At 40.5% G+C, this 26,960-nt stretch overlaps 1 protein-coding gene and 2 pseudogenes across 1 annotated transcript; 2 read left to right on the plus strand and 1 right to left on the minus strand.

Annotated features, from left to right (window-relative positions):
* Positions 1–6,959: 6,959 nt before the first annotated feature.
* On the plus strand, positions 6,960–8,808 carry LOC139712631 (uncharacterized; annotated as a pseudogene).
* A 4-nt stretch (positions 8,809–8,812) lies between these two features.
* On the plus strand, positions 8,813–10,567 carry LOC139712632 (uncharacterized; annotated as a pseudogene).
* Positions 10,568–13,401: 2,834 nt separating this feature from the next.
* Positions 13,402–25,205, minus strand: LOC139712635 (tRNA-queuosine alpha-mannosyltransferase-like). The gene is made up of 9 exons (XM_071624444.1): positions 24,965–25,205; positions 24,148–24,315; positions 22,157–22,392; positions 21,616–21,640; positions 20,317–20,426; positions 19,684–19,828; positions 17,843–17,913; positions 17,348–17,439; positions 13,402–14,008 (listed from the first exon to the last, which is right to left on the minus strand). Exons 1-9 carry the CDS (start codon positions 25,189–25,191, stop codon positions 13,904–13,906), a joined length of 1,179 nt encoding a protein of 392 aa, XP_071480545.1. The 5' UTR covers positions 25,192–25,205; the 3' UTR covers positions 13,402–13,903.
* Positions 25,206–26,960: the final 1,755 nt, after the last annotated feature.

Genomic DNA, 26,960 nt, shown 5'->3' on the forward strand with positions numbered 1-26,960 from the left:
ATATATAGACAATGCTGAGAGAAATGACAAAAACCAGGACTACCCCATATCATCGTCCAACCAGACATTAAAGAATGTGATTGCTTCGTTTGCGGACAAATGGCAGCTAAAGTGGGATGAACATTTGCCCTGGTTAACTGCAGCCTATAGCAGCAACATGTATGAGAGCACTGGGTTTTTGCCAAATTTCCTCATGCTGAGACGAGAAGTTTGCATCCCACTCGAAATGGCGCTTCGCATTGATCGACTAGGTCCGTCTGTGAGCGATCCCGACGGCTATGCCGCTACACTTACCAGCACAATGACAGAAGATCATCAACTAGCTCCTGACCACGTAGCGAAATCTACTTCCAGGCAGAAACCGCACCATGACTCTAAGCTATCAGTGAACAATTACAAAGTTGGAGACCTAGTCTACTATCTAGACTCAACTAAATGAAAGGGGCTGTTGCCAAAGTTAAAAGCTGCGAATTGGATAGGCCCTTGCATAATAACGAGAAAGTTCATCGACTTGATCTTTGAAATCACAGCTGCTCAAAAAAGGAAACCGCAGGTGCTTCATCACGATCGTTTCAAACCCTTCACCAGTGAACACATTCCCGACAAAGCTGTCAAGTATAAAGATGAAAACTGACTCTGCACTTTGTGACAAGAAGCAGGCTGCAACGCAGACTAGGCCTCGGGACTTAATGCCCCCACACAGGTCTTCTCGGACACCACAACCTGCGAGGCGATTTGGCTATTCAACCCTCGGCGGTGCCTAATTAATCCGTCACCCTTTTGTTTTCTTCGCTTCAGTATAAAAGCCTGATTTGGACTCAACCGTGACACTGTATTTTACGGTTGAACTACCTAGCTATATATTTTCTAAAGCATTGCAGAGCTGTTGTTTCCTGGCTATAATTCTCTTATTCTTCCTCTGTAATTCTATAATCTTCAGCGACTCCTCTTCTCAATCATGGATCCTCTATCCCTTCCGTCCCCAAATACCCCAATTGTGGACGAGAACAATGATTTTGATCCTGTTTCTGACGAGGAAGGTGCATCTGCCGACGCAGTGACAACCAGAAGGGGATCTGATGCTACCAGCACGCTATTCCAGCCGACCCCGCTACCGGCAAGGCCCGTGGCGCGCACGACCTTGGCTCAACCCACTTCAGTTAACTCCATTCTCCATACGTTAGCTGCAATGGACAAGACAATGGACGTGGAATTCGCTGCCCTTCGTACGGAAATAGCCAACCTGAGGAGTAAGGTGGAGGACATGACGGCAAACGTATCTCATCTCGATGCAAACAGTCTCGTCTACGCTTCCAACTAGCAGCTGAACTTCACCAGGGGAATTAACTACCTGGTGGACTTAATCAATGCGAGGAACCAGGATTGTGAACTATGATTCTTGCGTATTATGATATAATATCTCCAGGGACAATGAATTCAGTTTGCAAATGGAGAACTGTAGATACTGTTTAATTTTGTTTTTATGTGCCTTTAACCACGAGTTTGTTTTCATGGATTTACAACTGTCATGCTCGATACCGTTGGTTTTTTTTTTCCATTGCCTTTAAACGAGCGTTGTGGATTGCTTTTATGGATTTACAACACTGTGCCTTTAACCGAGCGTTGTGGATTATTTTCATGGAGTTACAAGACCTTGTATGAGTGTTTTCTGTACCTCATGCTGTTTGACAAATAAGTTCTATTATCTCAGTTTCTCTGCTGGTTTTTTTATACATATATTTCATGTCTCTCGCCTTCGCTTTCCAAGCATAAAATAACACTTTCCTTCCACTTAGAGGTGTATTCTTAATTATGCTTTCCTTTGTGAAACAGTGAAATACATGTAAGCATTACGGAAGTAGAATGCTTCAGTTCTTCATTTAAATAGGCGAGAGTCTGTGTATCACACATAAATTATGTGTTTGATAATTGTATAGCTGCTCCAATTCATGCTCTTCCATTTATCCGCATGAAGTTCCTCAATTCGATGTTTTGTTACAAGTGTACCTCATAAGTCTGGCGTTGAATGTTACAGGTTTACGTTGTCACAGATTTAACTTTTACCTGCTCTGTTTACGATGTACATTGTATAATGTACAGCCGGCTGTTTGTATTGTTTGTGAAGCTTTTCTTGTGCTGCCCTGGTTTTCTCACTCCTTCTCATGCTGCTTTTAATCTTCTTTAAGGCACTCTTCCTCTTTCCTCCTGCTCGCTCTCCTTCTATACTTTCGCTATTCTCATTCTCTGTCGCCAGGTATCTCTTTATTTGCCAAGATTATCTCAGCTCTTGTGAAATGTGTACATAGGTCGTCAGGTCCATCGCCCTTAATTTTGTCGATGTCGATGGATCGCATGATTGAGGTTTAATGGCAGTTTTGGTTTCACTTTGTTCTACATGACAGTTCTTTTACTAATGAAGTAATTTTATACTCCAACAGTAATACATGATCTTGTGTACATACCCTTTTTGTGTTTCTCGCTGAGGTCGATCTTGCCATTATGTTCTTGTCGAGTTTGATCTTGCCATTTCATATGTATTCTTTTGTCATTGCTTTATGAAGAGCTTTTTATGAAGTAAATATGTATCTGCGGTTCATTTATGTTTGATGGCACTGATGACGAGATTTGTGCTGAGAATTATGCGTTCCTTCTTCCTTTCAGTCCTTCTGTCTTTTTTCACCTTCTTACGTCCTTTTCCATTCCCCATCTTCTGTTCTTCCTTTTCTTTTCTGCCTTCCTTCTTACTCTGTGCATTCTGTTAACTTATGTGGTACATACGTTGACCGATAATTTATGCATTTCAGTTGGTCTCAAAGATATGTTTTGTCTGCTCTAGCTCGCTTTATAAACGGAGTTAAAATGTACTGGAAGTTACTAGTATACCAAATGTTATTTGGAGCCAGTGCTTGGAAGGTCATTGCTAACTGGAAAGAAATCACTGCACTACCAGGAGGGAACTGGTATAAGTGGCAGCCTCACTCAGGCAATATCGAACATACTTGTATGGACGGAAGGTTATCACCTGGAGAGATCACGCATCCCTGGGATAGCTGTTCAATTTGAAGAATCAAGAGGCCCAAATGGCTGAATGGCTGGAACAGATTGGGGAGAACAAGATTGAAATACGATGCAGGCCTGGGAAGAAGCATGGGAATGCAGGTGGGCTGTCTCGCCAACGACGCAAACAATGCAGCCAAGAGGATATGGTGGAGCATGCTAGAGACACTGAGAGTCTGAGATCACCAAGTGAAGAAGGTGAGAAGATGGTCAGGGGCATTGCAACCAAGCCCTCTCTATTGTGGCAAGACGTGAAAAAGGCTCACGTAGAAGACATCACTCAGGAATGGCTGAAGGCTTGAAGCCAAAGAAAACAACAGGATGCAACCAAAGTGGACTGAAATTTCGCACACGCCTAAGTCAGCTAAGACGTGTTGGTCCCAGTGGTAACAGTTGTAGATGCACAACAGCGTTTTGTGTACCAGGTAGGGTTGGGAGGCAGATGATGGCAAGTCTCTGCGGAGACAAGTGGTTTTGCCTGTGAAACTGCAGAATGAAGCCTTAGCTGAGTTGCATGCTGGTTCAATGGGTGGACATTTGGGGCTGAGGAAGACGCTAGCTATAAGAAAGGCTAGGTTGTACTGGTCGGGAATTACAGCTGATGTGTGTGGGTGTATCAGGAAGTATGAACTGTTTGAGCGCAGAAAATCTTCCATAAAAGAAGAGATTTGCACTTAATTCTCCAACAGTACTGGTTTGGAGCACCCAAGGAGCGAGTAGCAAATTGATTTGCTAGGGCTGCTACCAAAAAGCAGTCAGGAAAATCCGCTGGTTATGGTGGTAGGAGACTATTGCACTAATTGGATGAAAGCCTATGCCAGACCTGATGCGTGGGCTGAGATGGTGGCCAAGAAATTTGCATTGGGGTTCATCACGAGCTGCACTCTGATCAAGGGACCAACTTTGAATCGCAGTTATTTGCAGAGATGTGTCAACTACTAGGGATAAAAAAAAAAACAAGAACGACAGCCTACAACTCCAAGCCCAACAGGATAACTGAACGATTCAACCGCACGCTACTGCATGTTGTTGACAATGTTAATTGGGGAAAGCTGCAGTGACAAGGACTGGGATGAAGTTCTCCCATCCTATGCCACCAGCACTTACGGAAGTTCACCCAAAGACGCAACAGGGGAAACCCCTAATATGATGATGTTAGGGAGGGAGACAAGTCTCCCCATCGACTTAACAATGTCATCCATCCCCCATGAAGATGAATGCCTAGGTGATTTTGCAAGTGTACATGTATGCAGACAGCTGGACCCTGGTAATACCGCTACCTATTATATATATGTCTGACCATACCAAGACTAAAAGAAAAACTCATTTGATTGATTTTATTCAGGATTTTCATGTTGTTGATTATTCATACATGTGTGGTAATTCAATTTTTCCTGACAATTTGTAATTTAAGTGGCCTTATTCCTTTTAATTCTACAGTCCAGTATCGTGGACAGACGACATGATTCTGATGCTATGTAGGGAAGCGGAGCTTGTGAACCCGTATCAGCATAAAGAACGCTCAAAAGAAAGGGAGCGAGCATGGGGGGAAATCACACAGAACCTCCAAAGACAAAACAGCAACGTCTCCAAAAGAGCAGTAAGAGATAAGTTTAAGAATGTGAAGGAGACAATAGCAATATAGTGATTTTGAAGGTGAGCAACTTCACCGTGAATGAGGAAGCAGTTGGAAAATACATAAGGCCTGATGTGGTGTCAGTGGCGGAGGCCAAGGGGTCACCATCAAAAAGAAGGCTGAGTGTGTCTGGGGATGTTGTAGAGGTAATAATGATCATTGTACAGGGTTGTAGTTAATTCATATTTTGGTGTTCATGTTTATGTTCATTGCCCATGTTACAACGTGTTGCGGTGCCTGTAAGTGTTTCCTCCACATGCACGCATGCGGAGTTTGTTTAATGCTTTGGGCGGCTTACCGAACGTTTAGAAAATCATCATATTATGCACAATGTACACGTATGAGGTAGCAAAAAAACTACATGTACAGTATGTGTTTAATAGTGCATCTTTGTTTGGCCTTTTTTGGTCATTTTGCGGTATCCAAGTATAAATATCCTTATTCTCAGATACATTTTATCTATGTTAGTGATTACAAGGAATACTTTTGCAGAAATTTATATTTTTATGAAGCTAAAAGACAGCCAATCCCTTTTGCATGCAAATTTTTGAAAAATTGGTGAGAACACTTAGGTAGTGAAAAAAACACTATTTGGAAACCTCCTGTAAGTTTTGAACTCAAGAGGGTCTTTATTTGTTTAGATAAATTGACTGTTAAGATTTGAATAATTTTTGCGAACTTCGCAAAGATTACAAATCTATATACTAGTTTAGTTTTACAAACCTGTGTGATGCACTTAGTTGTACATGTAGTTCATGTAAGTGGTGTGTTGTTATTTGCCATTGATAACAAAGTAAGAGAAGCTAGTGAATTCTTCTTTTCTGACAGCTTTAACATGTATATCTGTTGTTCGAAGTATACAGTGTAAGTATCATATTACGACCACAGGAGGATTAATGTATGCAGCTGTGCCTAGTACACAGAATACGTTACGGTGAGCGTTTGGTGCATTATTTGAATTTTAACGGCTAACAACCTTCAAATATCACAGAAATGTTATAGCTTTACAATAGTCTTGTCATTCTGGTGGAATATATCATGTTCTGTGCTATTTGGGAAGGAATGCAAAAGGGAAGGGCCATCGTTAATATCTAAATATATGTGTATATTTAGAAGTTATTGTGATGAAAAATAGCAATAGTTGTGAGATGGAAATGGGTAGGTGAATCAATAGCAATTCTTGAAGTGATGTAGAATCATCATCTATTGTAAAGGTGGTATGGTGGATTTTGTTATAGAATGTTCTAATCTTGTGAGGCAGTTGAGAAATAAAATTAGAAATGACAGAAATACTCTTGTGATAGTTGTTTGATAATCATTTTGCTTCTATTTGGATTAGTATTAGGGCAGTGACGGTAGAAGCGTCCACGTCGCGGCCCTGGGTAATGCCAATTCTACCACCACCACGCACAAGAATCAACATCGCCATTATGGCTAAGAATGGACATGATAGAAGAAGTCAGAGTAGACCCTTCCTAGGGCCTGCCCTGACAGTCGTCTCAGCAAACATTGAAGGTTTGTCAACAGCCAAGCAAAACAGATCTTAGCAGAACCCTGCAGCAATCTCCAATGTGATGTCCTCTGTCTACAGGAGACTCACAGAGAGAGCGACAACAACCGCCCTTCCATACCTGGTATGGTACTCATCACTGAGCGACCACATCGCCAATATGGTAGTGCAATCAGAGGGATGCAAGCATGATTCATCTCTTGAATGACGAGCAGTGTGACTTGCTTCAAAAATTTCTGTGCTGTTTCATGAAACCAGAGAAACTCCAGGACGTCATTTCGAAGAGACTTGCCAAGCTGCAGGTAGATGATACTGTCAACCACTTAGACACCAATGACATTTACCTGCATAAGCACATCAGGAAAAACCTTCCTAGTGCACTAGTTGAGGAAGTAACAAATAAACTAGTGTAGCTGAATATGGGCTATCCAGCCATCTTCACAGATGGAAAATGAACAACAACAACAACTTGGCTGCCAATGTATTTTGCTATTTTTCCAAAGTATTGTGGTAATCAGCTTTGTTATCTGAAATTAAATTGTATATTTAGTGTGCATTCTTATGGTTGGTGCTTGACCAGTGACTTCTTGATTTATTTTGTTTTTTTCTTTTCTTTTCAGTGAAAGTGAGACCCCAAGACCTTATGTGCACATCAGAGATAGAATATCCCATGCTGAAGGGCGAACCTTAGCCTTCATGGCTGAACATAACTATAAACTCAGTGACGCACGGGATCTTATTGCCTATTCAAAGGAAATGGCACAGGACAAAAAGGCACTTGATGGTATGCAAATGGAGAGGACATCAGCAATATACAAGATGGTCCATGGCTTTGGTGCTGTCGCCCAGAAGCACCTTGTTCATCAGATGCAGACCAATTGTTTTTCACTCAATTTGGATGAAGGAACAAGTAACAATAACAAGAAGGTTCTCAGTATTATGGTAGCTTATTTTTCACATGAAAGAAAAGAAACTGTAATTTAACACTACAATTCATTGAGCCTCACTGTTGCAAATTCCAAGACTGTAACCAATGCCATTACAAAGCTGTTGGAGAAGGACAACATTCCCATGTCAAACCTAATGTCAGTTTTGTGTGACTCTGCAAATTATATGAGAGGGAAAAAAAGGAGGATTTGAGACTTTATTACGTCAAGACCATGCCAATCATTTGTTAGATATTGACGGAGACATTTGCTACCACATACACAATTCATCCAGGAGATTTTGTGGTCATTTCGATGGTGTAGTAGAAAAGCTTATGGATGATATTCACACAGACTTCAAATTCTCCACCGATCTACGGGAATACCTTCAAGAACTATGTGAAGTTCTTCAATGCGCGTACCACATGCCTATTAAAGCAGAGAGTCCCCCATAGATGGCTATCTGTTCTTGATGTGCTGGAACCAAATGAGGATGCTTGATGCACTAACTGTACTGTACTCATCATGGATGCCTAAAAATGAGAAAGACGTTTCTCAACCAATTGTGAATGAGATCTTGGAAGGTGTTTCTTAGAGTGGACTTCTTAAGATTGCACACATTGTTAAGACCTGTAAAGCTAAAAAGCTAACTGAAGATGGCAAAAACAGAAAACAACGAATACTAGTAGTTGAACGTCTCTTTCTGACCAGGAACAACACCTTGATGCATATTAATATGTATCTGACAGTGCTGCCCTTGCTGAAATCATTCATACTCATATTTGAACAACGAGCTCCTATGATACACAGAGCTCACGAGGAACATATGAGTTTGCTGACACATTTCCTCGCTTGCTTTGTGAAACAGGAAAAACTCAATAACATCTCTCCAAAGGATATCAAGACAATAGACTTTGATGACAAAAAGAATCTGCTGATGTCAAAGACATATTTGTTGGTTCTAAAGTGAGGAAGTTACTTGCCAAGCAGAGAGTAGTGTCTGTATTTCTTCCAAAGCTACAGTCAGCCTACATTGATACAGCCAAGTATTTGGTCAGTAAACTTCCAGTGACAAACATCGTGCTACAAAGGATGGCTGCCCTTGATCCTATTGCTATATGTGCAGGACACTCTGTAACTGTGAAAACTTTCCAAAAGTTGGTTCGTCATTTTCCAACCCTCATAGAAAGTGATGAAGACACTGATTCATACTCGCAGGAGGTGATTGGAATCTGTAATGACCAAACATTGCCATCTCCATATGCTGGTGAGGTACCAGTTCGTTTAGACCACTGGTGGGCTTGTGTATTGGACAGGCATCCGACTTTAGGGAAAGTTGTCAAAGCATGCTTGTCAATTATAACTTCCCCAGTTGTGGAGCAGCATTTCAGCCAAATGAATAACTACATCAGTGCCAAAACAAATAGGCTAGAAATTAGCACTTTCAGTGCTGTCCAGACAATTAGGTATCACCTAAAATCAACTGGCAAGTCGAGCTTGGAACTGTTGCATAGGCCTGATGCCCTCTACTCCCCTGTAGATAAACCTCTCTGTTACCACCAGCAGACCTCAAGGGCAAGACTTGCCAAAGTCTCAAAGGAAAAGACAGCTGCAACACCAGGGACGACAAAAACTGGACAAAGAAACGAGACAGTCCATTCAAGAGCAACCAAGCTTAGAGCAATGACAGCCAAAAAAGCTGCTCTCAAGAGGAAGTCAGTAAATGTCCAAAACAAGTCTAAAAAGCCCAGACGAACATAGGTATTTACATACATGATATTGCTGTACAGAAATATCAGTATGTGAATGAGAAGTACGACAAGTATGAGAAATATGAGTAATTCAGTATGTGAATCATTATACAGTATACTAATTCACATACTGATAGGTGTCAGCACTGGAATCAATTACATGTAATTAGCTTTACTGTACTACAATGTATGTTTATTTTAGAAGCATGTGTACAGTTGATTACAACTGGCTGATTACAACATGGCTAAAGTACCAATTATTTAAGCACAGAAATAGTGAAAATCCCCTCTTAGATATGCACCAGAACCCATAATTCTACTCTGAAAATAACAAAAAGTCCCCTCCCACATTTATGTGTTTTATTCACAGTTCGGAGAGTCACTTTCCGGATGGACTGGACGTATTGTATACTGTAAGTCTTTGATCTGGATCTGGGAGCTGAAGAGGATGTTGAAGAGGATTTCACCGGTGAAGAGGACACCTCTGAAGACTACAAGAAAGAGGCTAGAGAGCACATCAAAGTGCATTGCATATGTGGATCGACTGATGAAGTTGTTGAAAAGCGTTCCTGGAGAAAAGCGCAAAAAATGCAAGTCAAAAATACTTTAGTGAAGTGTTCAAAAAGGGACAGCTCTTCTAATTATGTGGGAATGTGAAAATCAAAATGGGAGTTCTTGGAGCTCACAGCCAAGAAACCTCCATGTAGCATCATCCATCATAGCACCTGGAAATAGTTTCCAGAAAATAGCAGCCACAATTTGTACTTTTTGTCAAGGACTCATTTCACGAATATCCAGAAGGTTTATGTGGCGCCTGCAATCAATGAATACTATGGCAGGAAACAAGATGAACTGTTTGAGAGGTACCGTGGGCTTGATGTTGTTCTGTCAGGAGATGGTCGTGCCGACTCGCCGGGATACAGCGCTAGCATGATGACATACACCTTCTGTGATGAAGAACAGAAACAGATCCTCCACACCACAACAGTGCTTGTACAGGAGGCAGGTGGAAAATCCCCCAACATGGAACGCATTGGCTTCAAGTGAGGACTGGATTTTGTGAGGAGCAAGGTACATTGTAAATGTGACCAGTATTGTAACAGATTCTCATCTCCAGATCGCAGCCATGTTGATGAAATCAAAGAAATATGAGCCGATCCGTCATCAATGGGACATATGGCATGGCTACAAGAATCTCCTGAAGAAGATTAGTCATGCATCACAGCAAAAGGGATGCGAAGAGCTCCAGCCGTGGATTCCCAAGATACCCAATCACTTCTGGTACTCTGCCAAGACATGTGAGAATGATGCAGCCAAACTTGCTGGTAACCTGAATGGCCTGCTTCATCACATCGTAAATGAGCATGAGTGGCCATTCACTACAGATGACAGGCCACAGAAGTGCAAACATGACAAGCTTGAAGAAGAGAGGGACACAACATGGCTGAAACCAGGAAGCCTCCCACATGAGAAGCTGTATGATGTACTACATGACAAACAATTCATGAAAGCCTTGTCGTATTACGCCGACTTCCGCCACACGGTATGCTTAGAGGCCTTTCATTTGACACTCCTTATGTACGTCACGAAGAGGAGTTATTTCACTCTTGTAGAATATGTAGCACGAAAAAAGCGCATAAAAAATCATTCAGTTGATTTATTATTAGCAGGTGGTGGTGGGCATTGACAAAGTGCTTTATGTTTGTGCCAAACCAATTCTGCTTGTTGTATTGTGCAAAGTTATTAAAGTGTGTCTACTAGTCTTTCAATCAAGTATTTGTCCTCTTGTTATAAAAAAAAAGAAAAAATGCAACTTTTGTATTAAAGTACCTATGCTATGTTAACTAGCAAACCAAGTGGTGGATTATGCAGTTCTGCGAGAAGAATACAAAGGAATACAATAACGCTTTCTTGCCAAATGCATTTTTAATACTAAATACACTGTTGTAATAATTCCGCTCATATTTTAGGTTCTTAGTGGGAGGTAAATTTATACAATGCCTATAATTACCAAAGTCTGTCAAGGGATGTGTTGTCAACTCACAGAGTTATCTCTGAGATTCCACCTTACTAGTCAGCACATTGAATTAACACTCCAAAAATAATTGTCTCTTTGAATATTGAGCAAAGTTGGATCAGATGAGATCGAAACGAAGAGAGAACAAACCGTTTTGACAAGAAACAGTCATTCCATTGCATCTTTTAATCGGATCTTCCTATAATGTGGCACATCACAGCTTTTCGTACCTGCCATGTCCGCAAGACATTTGACCTTCAGCTACCGCACCCATCCGTTACTAAGGAAATGGTAAAGTACAGTTGATGGCAAGCCAGGCTTCCGGAAGAAGTATTTCGCACACTTGAGACAAATGCAACAGATGCCAAACAGTCAGGAGATGAACTCCAATGTGCACTCATGTTGGCTGAGATGCCAATCAAGAAAACTGAAACAATGGGATAGAAAGAAGTTCCATGGCTATGCAGACATAGGCACACAGGTACAAGGGGGGGGGGGGATTGGGGGTGGGGGGGGGGGTCCCCTTGGTCATTGTACACTTAGTCAAGAATTAAGGATTAACTGACACTGAATGAACATACCAGCCCAGCTTGTCACAAACAGACATTAGTGCATTCTTCAGCACAGTTTGCAGCTTTTATAAATGAAAAAGCATCTGACTACATTATGAAAACATGACCACTTCACGATGAACTGCTAGAACATGCAGAGGTACTAGATCTTCATATGTGTCAACACAAGAAATTTGCATCAGTCAAATACTTTGTTCAGAGATTTCCCTGTCTTTTGAAAGAAGACAAGATGGATCAACTAGAGATTGAGTTTGCTCACTATGTTGATCCACTTTGTACCATAGACACATCTCTACGAATTGATCAGCAGTGGGATGAAATTGCTAAGATTCGTGAACCATCAACTGGAGGGATGAAGTTCACAACTCTGGCCACTGTCTCGAAGGGAATACTAGTCATACCCCACTCTAATGCATTCTGCGAGAGAGCATTCAGTGTAGTTAGAAAGAACAAAACTGACCTCTGCCCAAACTTGGGTGCAAAAACTTTAAAAGCAATATTGGTTGAAAAACTCTCACAGAAGAAATGCTGTTATCAAAGAGATTATTCTCCTAACATGATAAGGAGAGCAAAGCATGAAACACAGAAGGCTATGACAACTAGCAAACGAGAGGACACTGTGTGAATCGGGTAGTGAGGTAAGGCTTCAAATTATCGCTAAAGTTACAGTGTGTCTCCATGCAATCATTTACAGTATGTAAAAAAAAGTTGCAAGTCATTCATGAGAATGCACATTGTTAATTGGTCAAAATAGCTTAATAGTGCATCTTATGAATAAACTGAATGCATTTGATTTTGCAATCAACACAATCAAGGATTGATTATATCAAGTCTAACACACATTTACCCACATCTTGAATGAAATGGGTTGTTGTTGTTTTTTATATTGATAGAAATGACATATCACCCTCACTTATTTTATGTTCCCTGTCATTTGTAGACTTACATTTTCCCCCAGCATTTTTTTTTTCCAGAGGTGAATTCTTCATTATTTTGATTGCTACAAAAAATTTCAAAATAGTGTTAAATTAGACTGACAAAATAGCTTATCCCCAAGGGCATGAAATGTTGATAATCTATGTCTTCCCATGTTTGTTTTTTTTCTAAGTCAAGTATGTGGGGTCCAGACAGACTCTAAAGTCTAGACACTACATTGAAAAATAAAAATCAATTGTTATCTTTTTTTTCGTGGGAGGGGGGAGTTTAATTGTGCTGTGATGAAATTGGGATTTTTCCTTAATGAAAATGTTGCAAAATAGTGGTAGATTGCACCAGAGAGCATAAAGAACCCCAGAGCTTCCAGGGCCCTAAGGCAGGCCCTGGGTCCCGCCACAATGGTCAAGCACTCCACACTCTACTCGAGATGTGCGCACATTATTTGGTGTTGGTTGCAAATCCTCCCTGATTTTGATTTCTGAAAGTTGGCATCTCTGCCAAACCCTCTTATATTGTAGCAATCTTGCAGGCCCCAACTCTTTGTATTTCTTCTTTTCTTTTTCTACTCTGACGTAGTGACAAACCTGATATGACAAGGCAATGCTCCCTATCTCATATAGCCGATATCAAGCGATATCACCTGGCAATACCGATATCTGATCGATCGCTTCTGGGATGTGTACTTTCGGTTTTGCGGTTCTGGAAAATCACAACATCAAGATCCTACAAGGCTACGTACTATAGAGTAGGATCTTTGATCGTACATTTAAAATGCCTAGAACTTGTCATGCACAAGCAAACATGGATCGACCTGCCATGACCAATTTCGAAGAATGTCTGTGTTGCTTAGATTAGAAAATAGCTCTATTATTTGTGAGATTATAAGACAGAATTTGATAAGATCTATAAATACTAGTAGTGTACTTTGGCGTTCCATGTGCATAAAAGTGTACATTTTAACACACATCATGCGTTCATAACCAGAAGGTTCTTTCTCAAGAATTAAAGGTTAAAAGAATTAAAGCGCCACACGGGTTCAGATTCGGAGAGCTATGGGATAGGGAGAATTGTCATGATTTTTCAGGACCTTGTTACAACAAGATTCCCTTGCATATACCACTAAGGTCATTATAGATGAATATCTGATCACAGAGGAAAACAACAGCCTAATGTCACAAAGAGAGTTTAAATGGCAAAACATGGTTCAAATTTACCAGCCAATAGACAAAAATAAGCACAAAACAGGCATTTCATGTACCTTACACATGTATGTGTCATTGTGCCTTCACAGTTGAATGTTGCTTGTTGGCATACACAATGTGTCACGAGCATTTTTTGCACACTAAAATTTGCTCAATTCATGGATTACCAGTAAGTGTAAACAATTACCATGGTAACCTTTTCGAATTCTGCATGACAGATGTGCACTGGCTGGCTCCGCACAAGAAATAGTCCCGCTGATTCCATTGAAAAGACCAGCAGTTAAGCATACACTTGGCTAAGATGTGGCAGCGTTGCATTCAGAGCTGGACGTTTGATCGTCCTCAAACAGCTGAAGGTAGTCTTGCTTCAGGTGTTTCCAGCTGTACTTGGAAAGTTCCACCTACAGTATAATATGAGAGCAGTGCAAATGCAACATAACAATAAAAATAATAATAAATGTTACTAAAATAAACTGTGACCCACTACAAGAAAAGGATCTGAAAGTCGGGGGAGGACAGTTTTCTGAAAATGACATGACCTTCTTCCCTTACCCTTCCACTTTAATTTGTACATGACTCATAAAAGTACTCAATTGTAGAGATATTGGTGATTTTATGAGACCATGTTGAGAGGTCTAGGAAATCGGTGTTTCGAGAAAACCGCTTTCACAGATTTCTTACTGACGCAATCGTGATCAAGGGGAGGTACTGTAAGACAGTAACCACCTCTTGACAATAGAAGGTCTGCTCATAGCAACCTCCACATTGTTCACTCAAGCTTAGCGCCAGCAGTCTACGCATGACCAATCAGTAACCAGGGTGCCACCTACTGACCAATAAGATCACTCCCTTGTTGTTATGGGGCAGAGTCTATCTGTGGCGCTAAATCCAAATCTTCAGACATGTTTCTGTTCTGTTGAAAGTCAGAAAATCATGGCCCAGAAAAACACTAATTTCTTGCCTTTCCTTTGATCGTTTAGCTTCAAAATTTCAGCAGATAATAGACAATACATTAGACTACAAAATTATGCCAAAAATAGCAATCTCATCGTTTTGACCAATTTTGATGATCTGATTTCAAACTCAATTTTCCTGGCTAAGCCGTCAGTGACTTTACAATGTAGGATCCGTTCGTTGGGGCAGGTCACAAATAAACTTCCATGTAATTTGAAATCAAATCTATCATAGACATTTAAACCCTAATCATGCCTATGTACTTATAAGTAACTTTAAAGCTTTTTTTTTTCTTGGCATTTGGTCAATTATGATACTCCCTACGTATCACATCCTAGAAGTAAGGAATGACTGTAAAATGTGGGTTCAGCAGACTCTGTATACCAAAACAGTCTCGCATGAAGGCTATCTTGATGGAAGAGCTTGATCTGCGCACTGTTTACTGATGCTTGAGTGCTCTCTTTAGACCCAGTGATACATGAACAGGTGTCTGAGAACTAATTGTCAATGTATAAAGATTACCTACCCTAATCCCCTTAATGTCTATTGTGTCATCATAGCCCTTCTGTTAGACTGAGGCACACTGCTATACACAAGTGGGCTTGCTAACTTTACAACTGGGTCAAGTTTGGATGGAATGTATGCTGATGAAAGATGGCCAATTTAAGCTTGGGGTAATTAGTGCTTGGATGCATAGGGGCTATTGTGATTTTAAATCCTCATGCATCAAAGTTCAGCAAAGACAGCCATCCATGGAATGCTTTATTTGAATGTAGCCAAATACAATTGTATATCTAACATAAAGTTTATTAACAAAGGTGTCCATAATCTAAAATGTCACCTATAAAAGTGCTGGTACCAAATTCTGGAATAATTTCCATGATACACATGGAGTTCAATAAGCTGGAGCACTATTTATTTCACTTGGAATCACACTTTCAGATGTTAGTATATTGACTGATACTATAGATTGTAGGACCGTGAGTACATAAGATTTCCCACCCCTCGTCCCTGATTTACTATTTATCACGACATGGTCCCTGGTTACCATGTCACACTACAGAACCTACTTTGATGATGTCATGTCAAAATAAAATTCAAGTCTTAATCTGTCAAAATGATAGCATTCTTTTCCTGGTTTAATGGCATGTGTAAACTAGAAATGTCGCTATGGCGACTGTTATGCCTCCGCCATAATGCATGATTCTCCTAATAGGTCTAGATAGTACATGTGGACAATGTGTGATTACATTTTCACAAAACTGGCAAAATATTGAAATGACAAGTTTGTCACAAATGTGTTGAATGTTCACCTTCCTTGACCTTGGTTTAATTGGATGAATAGGAGAGCATGTATTTGGGGATTTAAGGACTTTAACTTGACTTTGACCCATTCATACATTTATGCATTGAGTAATTTTCATGGTACCGGTATGGAGAAAAAGTGCAATTTCTGTACTGAATAGTAAATTGATACCATGTTCATCTGGCCTTTGACCCTAAAATTCATAAGATAATGACTTTCAGGTAGAACATGCATAGATATGCAGTAAGTTTCCCGATAAATTGAGCCACTTCTGAGATATGGAGGAAAAAGTTAGTTCAGCACTTTCACTTGATCTTTGACCTTTTGACCTTTGAGGCAATAAATAAGAAAAAGAAAAAAAAAACTCTCCAGAGAATTTCTATTAGGTTACACATGCATACACCAAGTGTTAAAAAAAAATACTAATCCTGCTGGCATTGCATGAACATGAGGGAAATAGTAAAATTTTGAAGTGTTGCACTTGACCTTTGACCCCTGACCTTTGACCCATGAACCCTACATTCTCTAGATAATCACTGCCAGTCAGTACATGTATATATACTATGTTCCATGAAGATACCTTGAACAATTTTCCAATTTACAGAGAAAAAAAAGAAGTTTTAATACTTTTACTCGACCTTTTGACCTTTGACCTTTGACCTCATGACCCAAACTTTCACCAGAGAATCTAAATTGGGTAATACATGCATACACTAAGTTACAAGAAAATATCTTCAGGCATTGCATAGATATGGTGGAAATAGTGAAATTTTATGTATTTGACCTTGACCTTTTGACCTTTGACCTTGAGCACGTGCACCCAAAAGTTGATAGGCACAACTTCACCCCCTAATACACATACATGCCAAGTTTCATTAGGATACCTCAACAGCTTTTGATAGTTACCTTGTCCACAAAATTCATTACGGACTGACGGAAAGACGGACGGACGGACGGAAGGACGGACGGACGGACGGACAGACGGACGGACAACCCGAAAACATAATGCCTCCGGCACCACTTCGTGGCGGAGGCATAAAAAAGTATGGTTAATGACAATTTCTGGGAGGTTTTTTCAGTGCTTGACAGGTATTATCTGGTCACCTGTGATAAAACGGTTTCATATCACTACAGGAAAATGCAGTAGCATGACTTAAACGAAATGTTGCGATGCTGTTTTCCACAACAGTTATTATGTCAAACTAAGCACAGCTTATCTAGGCTTGAGCCTCAAAATAGCACTTTGCAACGTAGGGCTCCTACTTCCAACTCGCTGAGAAATATTTCCCGAGTTTACAAATCCTCAAAGTTTGGCACAATCAACATACACATATTATATGCAAATACACTTTATAGTAAACACTCAAAAGATATGCACCAAAATTATCTCAATAATAATGACAGAAAATAGTATAAAAAATTTCATTAACAACACATACAAACTGTATGTCTGCTTGGTAATTTTGGAGACCTACTTTACCTCACAAAGATGATTTCGAGCAAGATCGGGTCGAGAGCAAAATCTTTTCAGCTTCTTCAAGAGCTGTGTTGGAGTCCTGTAGATGTACTGAGCTGTAGAAAGAGTAATCAGTAAATACCACAGGGCATAAACATACAGATGAAGTCACCTTTTCAAGTAAGAGCCCTAGCATTCTGTGAGTTACCACACAACTTTTTGAGAAATCACCTTAAATTCAGAAAGAACTATAAATTCAAGCTTCATCAATTAGTTTTCACTCCTAAAAAACCAAACTTACCTTTTTTTTGCATATATTTTAGGCCAGAAATCATCAAAAGCAATATCAAAAAAAGAAAGGATTGGGGGGGGGGACTTTCTTTTCACCCTTACTAAAAATCAGAGGAAGAATGTCATATAATAAGTATATATGCATACAGGCAGCACGAAACTTTGAGAGAAATTGTATATTTTCACTGCACTGGCTTGCAGTCTTTACTTTGTGCTCAAGATACTTACATGGGAATATCTCAGGATAAACAAGGCGATTCGGACACATGGGGTAACAGCCCAAATAAACAGCTTCAAGCCTGTACAAAACAGGATGGGAAGAAAGGTAACATGTTTTTTTTTTTACAATTGGTGATAAAATTCTCTATCTATATTGCTAGTATGTTTTACAAAACAGTATGTTTTACTAACACAGGTATAAGATGTATTAAACATTTTTTTCCAGTTTGATATTGGCAAAAACATGCAGTAGCTATGAATCTACACTTCCTAAGGCCCGATTTCATAGATGGTTGGTAGGGTAGCATTTCTTGCTACAATGGCAAGTGCTATACGAATGCCAAAAGTCCCTGCTTCCTGATTGGACATTGCTAGAAGGAGATGCTATTCTAGCAAGAATTGTCATGCAATTATTCCTACAATACAATGCAATACAATGCAATACAATACAATACAACACAATATAACATCTGTATAGCACTCTTACCAACTATACTGTCTTGTAGTTGTTTTACAGTGCTTTACATCACATTGTCAATAGCCAACAACTTTTTAGGACATAAGACTTAAGTCTTTTATTGATAATGAATTAGGGGATCACACAGAATGAATTCATAAAGAACTGTTTTTTTAAATGGGTCCTATATGACTCCCTAAACCCTGCCACACCACACTATCTACAGGCTACAGTAATGTCCTACCATGATCGACCGCATAGCGAGGCGTGGCCTTCAAGATAAATTCAAGGTTAATTCAAGAGGCTGGAGTATCAAAGCAGTGTTAACAAGACCCTTAGTGCCTCTGTTCTGCCATGAGGAATGGTGGATCAGTATTTTAAAACCTCACTGTGCTTTGTTTGCTAGTTGGTACTCACACTGGAGTGCTTTCCTTGCTGATCTGTAAAGATTTTAGGAAACTACCTTGTAATTGTCAATGAATAGAGATTACCTAATGCCCCTAATCCCCCTAATCCCTACTCTCTTTCACCAAGGCCAACCTGTTGGACTGAAGCACATTATTAAACCTGAATGGATGTGCTAATTTACAACTACCTGTACATGTAGGTCAGTTTGAATAGATTAGATTACTAATGCTGATGACAAGGCTTGGCAAGTTCAGGCTGCTGTTGATACAGTGCCTAGATGCATAGAGGGTTAAAGATTTACTTTGTGGCATGTGAGTAGTCCTGAGTACAGCTTTTATCTAGTAGCTGGGGGTTTACAAGAAAACAAGGGGAGCCGTAGCACCAAAGAGACAAAGGGCAGTGTGGACTACAGCAAGGACCTATGATGCTGTACGGACACTTCAAACTGATTAACAGCACACCTTTAGAATAACCACATACATTTCTCAGAAGGGTATTAATATTATTAGGACATGCACCTTGTACATTTCACAGTGTTTATTAGGATGCAATAAAATACTGGAAAAATAAAAAAATTTAATTGCTCATGATTTGCTTTGCTTTGTTTGTGCACTGGGCCAGCATCAGTGAACTTCACTTGTTTAGCATTTCACAGGTTAGGGCATTTCTATGTATATTAAAAAGCACACACACACACACACACACAAATCCTGGTTTGTTTCTTTCATGCTCTAACAGTACACAACTGTACTTCCATTCCTTTTTCACAGTGTGGTACATTTAAACCCTCTTGCCCATCTGATGAAAACTCAAGACAAACAAACACCCAACAGTACAACAAAACTACAAATTATCAATAGACATGTATAAGATTGTTTGTTTTGTTCTGTTTTTTCTTATGTGTGAGTGTTTTCTTTTTCTTTTTATGGAGGTCTTCTACACTACATCTTTCCCTTACTGTGTTCCAGAAATCAGTTTTCCTCACATTGCTACTCCAAAGAACTCATGGTGGGCAGTGGAGATGACAACATCAGCCACGGACAGGACGTTGTAGTAGTCCTGCTTGCTGGGTAGGTAGCCCCAGTGAAGAATGTAGCCAGAAAGCCTTGCCCTCGCTTCCGCAAACACAGCTGAGAATCAGAAAGGCAAAACAAAAGTTGATCAATTAAATGTATTCAGACCTTTTAAATTCTCACTACTTATGAAACAATATTGAAACATTGAAATCAGGCAACTAGCCTTGTACGACCACGACTCTCAAATGGAGGCCAGTGAGTCTCTGTAACAAAAATCACACAAGTAAAATAAAGAATATTCGTGGAGGAAGCCTACCTATACCATTACAGCATACAATAAATACCTGCAGCAAAGGAAAACATTCTAATAGAATATCAAAACATTTTTTTTTTTATTTAGCATATACACATAATGTATACTGATAAAAAAGCACAGCTCTGCTGTTTCCTCACTATTGTGTGTTGCCTTGCATTTGTTTTGTGTGTGTGCATGTTTTTGTTTATAATATAGCTTCTTAAGAAACTCTGTAAAAACACGAAACGAGGGGACAACTCAGTACTTTGATAAATTGTGAGCAAAAAGCCCATTTAGATTTACTTACATGGAATTTCTTGATACGTCTCGCCGAGGACAGACACGTGAAATTCACATCCTACGTCATGGAGTTGAAAGAGGACATCAAAGAGCTCTTCTGGGTTCTTGTCATGTTCCCTGAAATGAGAACAGGACCAGCATGTCAAACATTTTGATCAGTTTTTGCAGTGCTCTAGAGGTTGAAGTTTTAAAGCTGTGACAGTAGTAGAAGTAGCAGCAGGAGTAACAGTACAGTCAGCACTAGTGATCATAGTAGTAACAGTACATTTATAGAGTAGCAGAAGCTCTGCATGAAGCAGGTATAGTGGTAATAATAGAAAACAGCAGCAGTAGTGGTAGGTTCAGAGAAGGTGCAAAATATGCTTTTATCAGGTGTCTTTGTGCGTAACACATAGCATGCATCTTACAACAGTCCTACATAATGTGACCACGCATCAAAAAGTTGCACCAACTTATTTTATGTGAGGAGTCAAAAAAAAAGGTGAAACAGATCAACCTCATCAATCTTGGCCTTTTCACAATTTGTGAAAAGGATATTCCTTTTCTACATTATTAAGTTTGGGATCATAAAACGAATGAGACAGTGTGTTTTTAGCAGCTTTTTTTAAAACACTTTTCTACACAATATAGTGTGATTAGGTATGACTTTAGAGTCCCCTTTTCATTTCTTAAAAATTCTTTACATGCTCTTCACTTTCAACGCTAATAAGTTTTGAAAGGTTAATAATGATGCTTTGAAAGTTGGCATTAATCATGGACAGAATGTGCTGTAACAGAGCATGCTTAATTGCGGCGTAATCTGATAATCCCTTCATTGTTGTCGCTGTGGTGGCTTACATCCTGTTTTTTTTGTCCCACTCACTGCACAGGTAGCACAGCTTGGAAAAGATAAAGTGCTTGAATAGACCCTATACTAGTACTTCAGAGCCTCTCAGTTCACACTTTTCTAGAGTGTGCTTTCTTTTCAATGTTTAGATAGGGTAGGAGAGCCCTCTTGAAATGAGTTATACACTATGTTAAAGCTTAAAGTCCGCTCTTTCAGAATCTATCCATTACTAAAAATTCGTGTTTGGCGACTTTTTGTTGGTTTTGTGATGCAGGGTCACTTATGGACACTTGTAGTCTTACTGCAAATTATCCAAGTACCTTTGCACACTAGCCATACAAATACAAAAAACAAAAAACAAACAAACAAACACTCACAAAGTAGCTACAGTAAATCTTCCGGACTGAGGGAGGTAAAACAAAGACAAGAACAGGGAGATGAAGCAGAGTAACATCAACAGCAACTGCAACAACAACCTACCATCGGTGTGGCCACACAATGTGCAGAGGTCCTGTATCCGATGAACATACAGCTCTTTCCTCATCCCGAGTGCAATAGGAGAGGCGGCTGCCATCACATCGTCCATCCTTTGGCGCATCGCCATGGAAACTGCCTCCAGGACCTCCACCTGTCTCCTCATCATCGCCACCACTGCATCGCAGGTCAATGGAGTCACCTATGCTAAGCACAGTTATCTGACTTTTCTGCATAATGTCTTGTTCATGTACATGGACATCACAGACACAACTGCTTTTGCTTTCTTTCTCCCGTACTTCACGTCTTTTATTGCTCACATCCATGTTCCTGTATGGAATGACACTACCACTGCAGTAATCAGTGTTTGCTGGAGGGTTATCCTTGCTTTCCTTGTTTTGGTCAGTTTGACCATCGTGGTCACCACGAGGACAGGCTGTTTTTGCTTCTAACCAAACAGAGGTTGGGTCTGAGGTCACTTTACCCGCTTTCTTCCCTTCAACAGCTACTTCTGATTTGTCAAGTCTAGTTGCGGACGATGCATATTCGCATTTGTCATCCTGCGGCGGCAGCGAAGTCGACGTCAGGCCTGAGGGCGCTGCTCGCTCCACGGCTTCCCTGTCGGGGAACTTGATGGGAAAGGAGACAACCTTGCACTTTGGCCGAATCTTGTCTGCGAGACCGCGAGGGCGGTCTGGCATGAGCTTCATGAAAGAGGCGATGGAGGTGAGGAAAGACTCCTGGTTGTATGACGAGTTGAAGACGACAGTGTCTGCAACAAGACTGCAAACAGAATTAAAGTACATTGAACTGATATTGTAAGACGGAAAATAGGACCTTACCATTAATCCATTCAGAGATACAGCCACAGTTTCCACAGTTTAATAGTTCTTATTTCCTTTCATCAGCAATGTCATCACACTCCCAAGCAAACTTCCCCTGTAAAAGCCCACCATCATAATATACTCCTTCCTAATAATCCGTATTGAACTTAATACTATAATCCTTTCTTTTGTTCCCCAAGTAATTCAGACTCCTGTATTTACAGTTCCCCAGTCAGTCCTTTGTCCAGTTCTGCTACATGTAACCAAAGTAATTCTTACGTCAAAGACCCATCTCTCATATGTAACCCTCACATGGTTAGAGCAGTCAGTCTGGATTCCCCTGTCTTGGGGAGAAGTCCCCAAGCATGATTCTCCCTAGCCATACCCATGACCATTGTCATGGGAAGATTTATGTCTGTCAAGCGAAATTAGGGAGCATGCATGTTATGCATTTGTTGTTATTCTACGCTGGCTACATATTACCACTAAATGTGCACTTGTCTACACTGCATATCAAAGTACAGTTGTACGTGCTTGGCATTTCGTCCCGTCAAAGCATAAGAGTTGTGAATGTATACGTACCACTCTACATCACCCACAAGGGATCTACAATTCACACTCTTACAATATCATAACAAAAACATACAGTCAACCTTGCCTATTTGACCTCGCACAAGTTGAAGGAAAACCCTACCTTGGACAAATATATCTATCTATTGATTTTATGGTGTAAGTCAAAATTCACACCAGTCGAAAGGTATTCAATCAGTCCCTTTGGCATACTGAAGCAAGGTGGACTTTACATACAAAAACAAATCTAACCAGGGGAATTGTCACAGGGCAGGGGTTCATACGTTTAGCCATACTAGAACCACAAGACCTGAATCACTTTCACTTTCCACTGAACCAAAAGTCAACACTGTCCATGTTTCTTCTGGAAACAGAAATACACATAATTCACAAGGATAGGATTTAAGTATCTTTCTAATCAGCATTATTGTGTGAATTGGAAAGTGTAGCATGTGGGGAAACTTGCCACTTTGACATTTTTATGGGATAAGCATAGAAAAAAGAGAAAGGAATTCATGATTCTGCAACGTTTCGTTAAAATAATTTTTCAGAACGCATGATGACATCTCAGTAATTTTTCTGTATTCCCAAGACTTTTTCTTAACCAGTATTCTCCATGCAGTGGGGAGCCTGAGCTACAGACATTTTTTTTTTTTTCTGTAAAAGCTATTATTTTCACAAATTTTGTAAATCACTGTTACACTGGAAATTTCAAAACATGCGAAAATATCACCACCCGATCTTGATCACATTATATTTGCGTGGCAAAAATATCAACATGCTCATTTCACAGCATTTGGTGCCTTCTGAGCGGCTAGCATGTCTAACGTTATGCACACCCTGTTTATCATCAAACCTCAAATCACAAAAACAGCATCTCCTAAAAATGTCTGTGACCTCCTCATTCGCGAAAACATCTGTAAGAGAAATTTACAGCTTTATGTAAGAGAAATTTACAGCTTTTACAGTAAACAAAAAACTTTCGAAGAAAAGAAGTGAATGAACTACAAAGCCATTAGAATTCTACACTTACACACATCAACTATGAAAGAATGCATAGTATGGGAAAATATCATGCTAAAGACCAAAATCTGCTCTATGGGTATCCGAAACATTTGCAGGACTGAACAGATGTCATGCTCACCAAGATATAATCTGGTTGTAGCCATACTGGAAGTCGCGATCCTGCTGCTTTCGCACCGGGTAGACCAGCTGGTTTTCGTGGAAGTAGAGCACTTTTCTCAGGCAGGCAAGGTCTGGTCTCAGGGCTACTAGCTCGGCAAGATTGAGGACAGAGCTGGCAAACAAGAGCCTGTTGAGAGGAAGAGCACAGGCATGTGTTTTGAGCTACTTTCATACACTATGCATCTATCATTATCCTTTCAGTGCCAATTGGCACAATAACAACAAAAAACAAAAAAACGCATTGCAAACAATGCCCAAAGTCCCTAACAGAGAGAGCTTCATTGTATCTTATTACCAAAGAGGTAAAATTGTACACACAAAAAAAGAAAAAACTGTGACCTCTAATCTTTAAAAGATACAACAGCACAAGTAATATTACAGTGTAATACACTAACCTCATTTTTCATAGCTTACATTTTCACCAAGCTTGACTGAATTTGATGTATTTCTTGAATTGCAGTCATTACAGGAAAGTTTCATAATTTGACAGTGACCTCTGACCTCCGCACATTTCCAAAAAGTCAAACCAGCACACGGCTACTATGCTCTATGGCTTGTAACTTTGTTAGATTTGGTTACATATCATCCAACATATTTTTTTATCATCTAAATGCAAAAACTCTTATAATTTCTCCTTGATTATGATTATCAAACCTCTAAGTTTAATTTCTTCTTTTTTTTTTACCACATTGAACGTGATCTTTGACTTCAAAACCCTCGATTCCAAGATATTCTTCTTTGAATCAATAATTAGAAATGAAGAATTTTCCACTCACTGAAAGCTGTGGTTGGTAGGGATCTCGGAAGCGAAATACAGGGCCGATGTCCGGGCTCTCCAGTGCCATTTGGAGGCTGGGAGTGTGAACAAGGTGGTAGAGGGGACGTTCTGCTGCAGGAGATCAATGAGCTGTTTGTGAGACCCTCCATAGAAAGGTTCCAGGAGCAGGATACGGGGTGGGCTGTCACGTTCACACTGCACACTGGATGAATGCTGTGCAGCCATCAAAGGAAGCGACCTCACCTAGCTTTAGAGGAAACAGCACAAAAAGGTACATCCTAAATACAATTGTACAGGTCAGTGTGCAGACATCTTATACACAGAAACACTTGGTCTACATTGTAGTGGCACACCTTTCATCATGAAATCGGCCCCACCGCAGTGTGCGTGCACCCATGTGACCTAACCCCGGGACGCTCCGTATACACAGTTACACACTGTGGGAGCGTCCTGAGTCAATAGAGTGCTATATCGGTAAGCTTGAAAAACATACACAGTCTGTCACAGATTTTCGCACCTCCGTAGGTTTCGAATATCACGAGGAAAAAACGTACTTTTATAGTATACATAAGATTCTTATCTAATTAATACCCTTCGTTCACCTTGTTCTTGTTCACATTGGTCCAATGATCTTGAAAAAACGTTTTTTTCACGGCCATATACGGGTCCGTAGTCCTAGCTCCCCATCCCATTCACCATTTTCGAAATCAGTATGCAGTACACTGCGCACGTAAATATTCATGTGCTGGCGGAGTCGCAATGCGTTTAGCCTTCTGACAAGGCGTGCGCGCGCGCACCCACCCAGAAAGCAACGCAATATACAGCGAGAGGGTTTGCCAACAGTATGATAAGGCCTTACCACAAAGCTACACGACTTGATGGCCAGCGCATGCGCACAAATCTCAAATCCATTTACTGTATAAGATGTAGTTCTCCCGAGTTCCTCTCGACCGAGTCGCATTTAACTCATCAAACCGAGCAGAAAGGGACTATTACCAGAACCAAAAGTTGAACGCAGTCAGTCTTCAACATTACATCTTCACCTGTAAGTCTTCATATTGCGGAATTTTTGCGATTTCATATTGATTTTTAGGCGCTATACTTCGCCTGTCATGATCATGTCTGCTACAATGCGCAGCCCCAACACTGCGTGTTGGGGCTGGTCGCAGTTACCATGTGACCATGCATCAGCAAGCAAGGTTGGGTTCTAAAAGGTTAGGGTTGTATTTATCACTGTTTATGATTAAATTGGCTGTTTAATTAGTCAAGGGACATTGTCATTAGGAAGTCCTTCTGAGAATAAAATAATGAAGAACAACGAGAAATAAAAGGGAAAGAAGGAAGGACAAAAGATGCTAAGCACTTGTCAAGTATAGGTCATCCACACACTGTCACTGTCTCTGTAGCTGTAGACTGTAGTAGCCCGACCAAGCAAGCACGGCGATAACTGCAGCAGCACCCAAACACGCACAGCGCCCGTTCCCGCGCCCGGCCCCGCGCCGGGGTTAGCACGGCGACAGGGCAGGGGTCAATGCAAGGCTGTGTATTTTTATTGGCTCAGTCAGCTGATGAATTGCCTTAGTCCCATCCGTAATCTTCCAGGTAAATTAGTTCTAAACCATTCGAATCATTATTGGTCAAGTCAACGTAACCCACTATCGATCAAACTCACCTAAGAATGCGTATGCTTGGCACCTTTCTGTCTGTAGTAATGCCTGGATACACTGTGTTGAAAGAATCATTGGCAACTATGTTTTTGGAGCTTGAACATAAACAGTCAATATCAAAGCACAGGGCCAACCACAGAACTCTTACACACAGAACTGGCTGTGGGGCCAACCCACATCACGATCACACACTTAACTTTGGGCCGGAGCGAGCCCCATCCAATCACAACGAGATCGTGCACCAGGTAGCACTGCGGGCATGCGCATGCACTTTCGAGATTCGCGCAAAGAGATTTTTCTCCTCCCCTTCGCGTGACAATGTTCAAT

This window comes from Diadema antillarum, unplaced genomic scaffold (genome assembly GCF_040938485.1).
Source record: "Diadema antillarum isolate AM-2024a unplaced genomic scaffold, OU_Dant_1.0 seq00001832_RagTag, whole genome shotgun sequence".
Lineage (NCBI taxonomy): Eukaryota > Metazoa > Echinodermata > Echinoidea > Diadematoida > Diadematidae > Diadema > Diadema antillarum.